Source organism: Macrobrachium rosenbergii, chromosome 13 (assembly GCF_040412425.1).
Source record: "Macrobrachium rosenbergii isolate ZJJX-2024 chromosome 13, ASM4041242v1, whole genome shotgun sequence".
Classification (NCBI taxonomy): domain Eukaryota; kingdom Metazoa; phylum Arthropoda; class Malacostraca; order Decapoda; family Palaemonidae; genus Macrobrachium; species Macrobrachium rosenbergii.
In genome coordinates, this window is record NC_089753.1 from 5,224,020 (window position 1) to 5,230,019 (window position 6,000).

At 39.2% G+C, this 6,000-nt stretch overlaps 1 protein-coding gene across 8 annotated transcripts in view; it reads right to left on the reverse strand.

Annotated features, from left to right (window-relative positions):
- LOC136844865 (TOG array regulator of axonemal microtubules protein 1) overlaps positions 1–6,000 on the reverse strand; it is a 697,822-nt gene that overhangs the window by 217,700 nt on the left and 474,122 nt on the right. For 4 of the 8 annotated variants that reach the window (XM_067114112.1, XM_067114113.1, XM_067114108.1 and 1 more), the window contains 3 exons: positions 4,283–4,435; positions 1,571–1,902; positions 1,268–1,353 (listed from right to left, as the gene is read on the reverse strand). In XM_067114112.1, coding sequence (XP_066970213.1) covers positions 1,268–1,353; positions 1,571–1,902; positions 4,283–4,435 — 571 coding nt within the window. The remainder of the gene's footprint in view (positions 1–1,267; positions 1,354–1,570; positions 1,903–4,282; positions 4,436–6,000) is intronic. The other 4 variants (XM_067114114.1, XM_067114115.1, XM_067114111.1 and 1 more) reach the window with 2 other exon arrangements.

Sequence of the window (6,000 nt, forward strand, 5' to 3'; positions counted from 1 at the left end):
GAAACAACAAAGCCCGATCTGACTAAGTTTAAATGCGAAAAATGACAAAGAAAGAACTCCAGAAACATACAAATGACGAAACAACAAAGCCCGATCTGACTAAGTTTAAATGCGAAAAATGACAAAGAAAGAACTCCAGAAACATACAAATGACGAAACAACAAAGCCCGATCTGACTAAGTTTAAATGCGAAAAATGACAAAGAAAGAGCTCCAGAAACATACAAATGACGAAACAAAAAGTGTAGAAGACTGTATTGCAACTCATTCCATTGAACGACCCCTTAAGGATTTATTGTTTCGATTGCCATGCGAAATGTCGTAGCCCTAATGGATTAAAATGGGTCACGAAACTCACTTCAGAACCACGATTGCTGTAGCTCCCTCAGCAGAAAGTTAACAGCGAGAGCTTGCATGCGCATAGACGCTCAGTTGCCGATTCACAATTTTCGCAGCAGCTGCCAAAATTTTCTTTATTCTCCTGCCTCTTCCCATCGACACATTACTTTTCATGCTACTTTTGATCACAGTGAAACATTTCCGCCTTTTGTCTCCTTAACTTCCCATTTTCTTTCCCTACACGACGAAATGTTTCATTCTTTGTTAACTGCTTAAAGACCATAGCGGTCTGGCGCAAGCGGCAGTTTGTCATAGTGAGGCCTTCAGTCCAAAAGGAGAGGGAAAAATAGGAGTGGATGTTGAAGACTTCTCCTTCTGCGATTACCGTATTGAAAATACATCAAAGCCAACAGCAGCACCAACTCAGTCACTGACTGTGTTTGGCTTCTGGGACATTAAAGTGGTGTTTGTAAGATCAAATATTTGGGGGGGGGGGCGGGTGAGGCATGTAGCCAGATGCCCAGAATGAGAAACATATGCCACTAAGTTAGTTCGTAAGACACAAGAGAGCTGTATTAGGTCACAGTGAGCCCCAGGATGCAACAAGAGTGGATGAGTGAAGGGAGTGTTTTTTGAAACTGCAAAATTTTCACCTTGAAACTTCATTAAGACAACGAGTTTTAAACACCAAGCCCTGAAACCAATTCGTTAGCGCAAAAGCAAAGTTACATTCCTAAAAGCAAATAGAAAATACAGAAAAGTTATGATGAAGCTAATCTTCAGTAGATAAATGCACAACTAATTATTTATAAATCACAGAAATTGGACACAATCAGGTCAGGAATTAACCACATTAATAGTAAACAGTATAATGGAGCAAGAATACTAACAGGAAAAAAGTAAACAAAAAGGACACCATTAACACTCACCCTCGCTCCTCCGATGACAAAGAATCGGTTGATCCCTTGGACTTCAAGCTGCGCTGTGGTCGTGAGCTGCTCCTTCTGCTACTCTGCTACAGGAAAAAAAAAAAAAAAAACATGAACTAAATATTTATTCGAAAATATTACCAACCAATTTGCATGTCTTCATAAACTGTACATTTGAAAGTAAATTTACTGTAATTAATTAGTTATATTAATTTGCAAATTAAAATTAAGCACTACGATACATGGCCCTGAGAGAGAGAGAGAGAGAGAGAGAGATTTATAGTCTCCCTTAAATGATCTTACCTTTCTGTTTTCTGTAATAATATCGCCCTCGTTCGAAGCAGAGAAAACGGATATTCCGCTGTCTCTAGTCGTAGCGGAACTTTTCAAAGATCGGGATGCAGCATCATCTTCTATCAAGACTTCTTCCACTTCTTCCTCCTCTTCATCATCGTCATCGTACTCGTAAGAATACTCTGACCTTCCCTCTTCTTCAACTTCACCATCCTCGCCCAACTCCTCTTCGGGGTCAGAGGGCAAATCGCCTTTTTGCTGTCGTCTTCCTGATACTGCAGAAAGAGGTGGGATGACACTACGAGTTGAACCCGCTCTCGAAACGGTGATGATGGCGTCACCTTCGGCAAAGAGATATACCGATGGTTGCAGTGAAAGTGAAATAAAACCGGCAAAAACTTGATAAAACTTGACTTCGGACAGCGCCTTATTATGATAACTAGAACTTTGTGAGTTTCAGTGAATCCTGACTGTGAAGTAAGGTTGCCCACCAGCTAACCTAACCAACAGCAAATAACTATTTAACGGTGAGAAACTCGCAAAGTAACCTATGCATATGTCACAAAAGTTTAAAACTGCGGAAGGACTCTGATGTTTCAAAACAATGGTATGCTACGACATGGGCGAACTTTGTGAAGAAACCTGTTCAATTATGTAGACAAAAATTTACTGCAGGATTTTGGCCAATATAAAACTCCCATCCAGTCGTTTTAATAATCGTTTAAATATGTGTTCATAAAAGTTGCAATCGTGCGTGCCGAAGACACGTCGGGTCAAGCTGACGTGGAGGTGCGTGGAGGCTCTCATTCGAAAATTACTGATGTCATTTCATTTGCAACATGTTCTTGATTTGTGTAAAGTGCACAGTAGGTTGTACTTTTATTTTACAAGAGGTTCGCTCTAGAGAAACGCAGATGAGTTGTCGTCTTTGTAAATCTAGAATCTTGGAACATTCTGGAGCTGGCCGTATATAAACTGCTGCGGAGCGGTCCGCGCTTACTCTTCTCTAATTCAAACGAGCAAGAACTGCAGCAGATATGTATCAGACCCAGAAAACCGGTTGATGGCCGAATCTGTTCAGAACGGCTAAGTCCAGAGCAGTCAGTTCTATCGTTTCTTATCCAGGCCATCTGCTATTTTGCAAGGACATGTAGCATGTCCAAAGATAGAGCAGTATACGGTCACTTGTATTAGTCTTGATTCAAGTAAGTTTGTTGAATTTTGTTCGTTTTTTTCTGTATTGTCAAGCGACCCACACGCGGTCCAGAATTCTTCTCTTACGTTACACTTGTGAAGTGTAAAGTTAAGCACTGATTATCTCAGTGCAATCCCTTTTTCCTGTAAGTTCAGTTCATGTGTTCTCGAGGACTACGAGGTCCTAAACGTTGTAAACCTAGCTGTAGCCAGTGTTGAATTAATGTATGTGTAAGTTGGTTGTGTCATTTTTTAAGTTAAAGTAAATGAGCATAGCTCGGGTAGATTTATCTTGCTACTGTTTATTTTTTTAACAAAATTTAAAACTGTCCTCGTGTTTGTATGGCTGCCACCTGTCCGTGCTGGTTCAGTGTCAGTGTCTTTTGCAGACTGGTATCAGGACCAGAACATCGGGAAAAGAATCGGTGTCACTCTCCTTAGCTGTGGAGAAAATTCTCGACAAATTGGGTCAACACACGCATTGAAAAGCAGTGGGTAATTCTTAAAACATTAAACACAAACTTGGTGCCCAGTGAAACACTGGTCTTTCTGTAAAAAACCACCGTAGAATGAAACGATGACCACAAAATAAATACCTGTGATAGCTCCACGAGACTCCACTCTCGGCAATGCTTTTCCTCTCTGGGAAACCAATACTTTCACTCTTTCTTTCACTCACCACAGACTACTAACTTATCTGTCAACGTATGTTTTGTACAAGCTAAACGAAATCGAGTAAGTCTCTCTCTTACATGCCCATTTAAATATTCACTGCATAAATCTTTAAACTCGGGGATATCCTGAAAATAAATACATTAAACCACAACTCAAAAGTGAGGCCGTGTGTCAGGAGAGTAGCGAGGGTGTTCAATATTTTTTGGGTCTCTATATTTTATAATTTTGTTCTAATAAATTGAAATGTATACAGATATTTCTCATAACCAATGAACTTCTGGTCCGTTCGACTCTAGGGGTGCAAGGCTCTGCAAGAAAGACCTTCCCTAAAGTTAAAGGATTAATATTTTGGGTACATGTACTAAATCTGACGCCCACTTGGCCATACAATGTTTCCAATGAAGACCCACGAGACTAGAGAGGTCAAAGATCATGAAAGCACTTATTTTGGAAACATTTCAGACTTAACATTTTCATAATAATAGTAATTTGTAAGATACAAAACGTGTTTAAAGTATTTCTGTCAGACAATCAACACTGCGAAAAGTTAATTGTTTGGGGATTCTGAAATCTCAAGAATTTCTTTTAGGCTCTCTTGACACATAGAAAAGACCTTTATCTTCGGAATCGCTCAAAGCACCTGATAAATGACCAAATTTCTATCAAAAATATGAAGTTCCACCAAGAAGCTATTAAGAAAAACTTGCACCATGATCATGCTACACTGAAGCACACTTCACAAAACCTAATTGTCTTGAAGGTTCACTTGCCACTTCAAGCATACTACACTCAAGTGTCCTTGGACGTTCGTCCCCAGCGACACAGCTCACCATAAAAATGAAGTAAACTTACTTCCTTCGAGAGGAGCTAGAGCATTGATGCGTCTCTGGGGCGTTGGAGAAACCAGGAGAGGAGACCGACCGCCCGCTCCCGCCGTCCCCACCCGTTCCCCTCGGGCGCTTCCTATGGCACTGTTGGCATACTTATTAGGGAGGATGGCGAACCCTGTCAACGGATGAAGGAAAACATGACTTTTGTTGTTGTTGTGACAAAATATGCAACTGGATGAAAAGACTAATTTTAGAACATTCTTTATCTTAATTTTGATCACACTTCAGTAATGTTTTTCGCCTTCTACTGTCAACATTCAAATGTTATTCCTGCTTCAGGTGTTTCTGACTCAAATTTCAACTTTCCCTTCCAGACCCAGGTCAGTCGCTTTCTTCGTGGGTGAACTCACCCTTCTTCCTTCAAAAAAAAAAAAAAAAAACTTACGTTGTCTGGCCTAATGGCCTTTCCACTATAAAATCACCATCGGTAACATCTTAATACATCTTCCTGATAGCAGCACAGCTCGAATGCTAACTGACAATATATTTTTTCCTTCTTCAACTCCTCATGAATCACCGTTGGTCACTTTTCGTTATCACTACGTCAAAACATCCGATATTTTAGTATAGAATAAAACTTGAATTACTTTCAAAATTTTACGTTAGACATTATTTGAAAATTTATTCCTTTAACTATATGAACCCCTGAAATAATTTTGCGTGCAGGATATGCACGCGTGAGCGCACATTTGGGAAAGATATCAAAGTGAATTACTTAGGGCTAACTCGTCAATACGGAAAAAAACCTAAATTCGGTGAAACTATGACTAATGACTGACCCATCCCGTTCTAAGCACCTACTCCCTCATCACTCGACACTGCAAACGATGTGGCTCAAAGGTGTGCTTCTTACAATAGTAAGAGCAAACATCGACTCGGTGCATCATCCATTTTCCCAGAAAAAAAAGGCTCAAGGTGCCAAAATACTAGTATAGTTCGTAAGCCTTCCGAGATGATGATAATTCTTTTTCATTATGCGGATGACGATATCATTAAGGGGCCCTATATCTGACGAAATTGCTCAGTGTGATGGTTCTAATTTTTCTTACGACTTACGAGTGTGCTTCGCTCGGAAGATACTACGTATCATTAACCCGTATTCAGTTTTATCACTGCATTATCTTTGCTTGTTATTTTATTGCCTCGCGGGCGCTCCATTCGATTCATTCCCAAGAATGGATAAATGCCAATATTACTAATAAAGTGACATAATTGAAGCAAAGACATTTCTACACAGAGAGAGGACGACACAAAACTGTGGCCTCTACAACAGAGCACATTTACAATATGAGAGGATATTAAACTACATGGCACACTAAAAGAGCTCAACACGAAGCAACTACGACCAAAAAAGACCTTCAATGTTAAAACGTACCTGATCCGGGAAAATACCTTCCGAAAACTATAGAGTGGACTCATAACTAAAAAACTATGCAACAGATCCTATGAATGAATATATCTATATCTATATCTATCTATCTATCTATCTATCTATCTAATATATATATATATATATATATATATATATATATATATATATATATATATATATATATATATATATATATATATATATACACATACAGGCTATATACTGTATACGTGTGTGTGTGTTAAATCATGACGCTGTTCAAGTGTAAACTGTCAACCTTTGTTCTAAACAGGAAAGGCAGGAATATA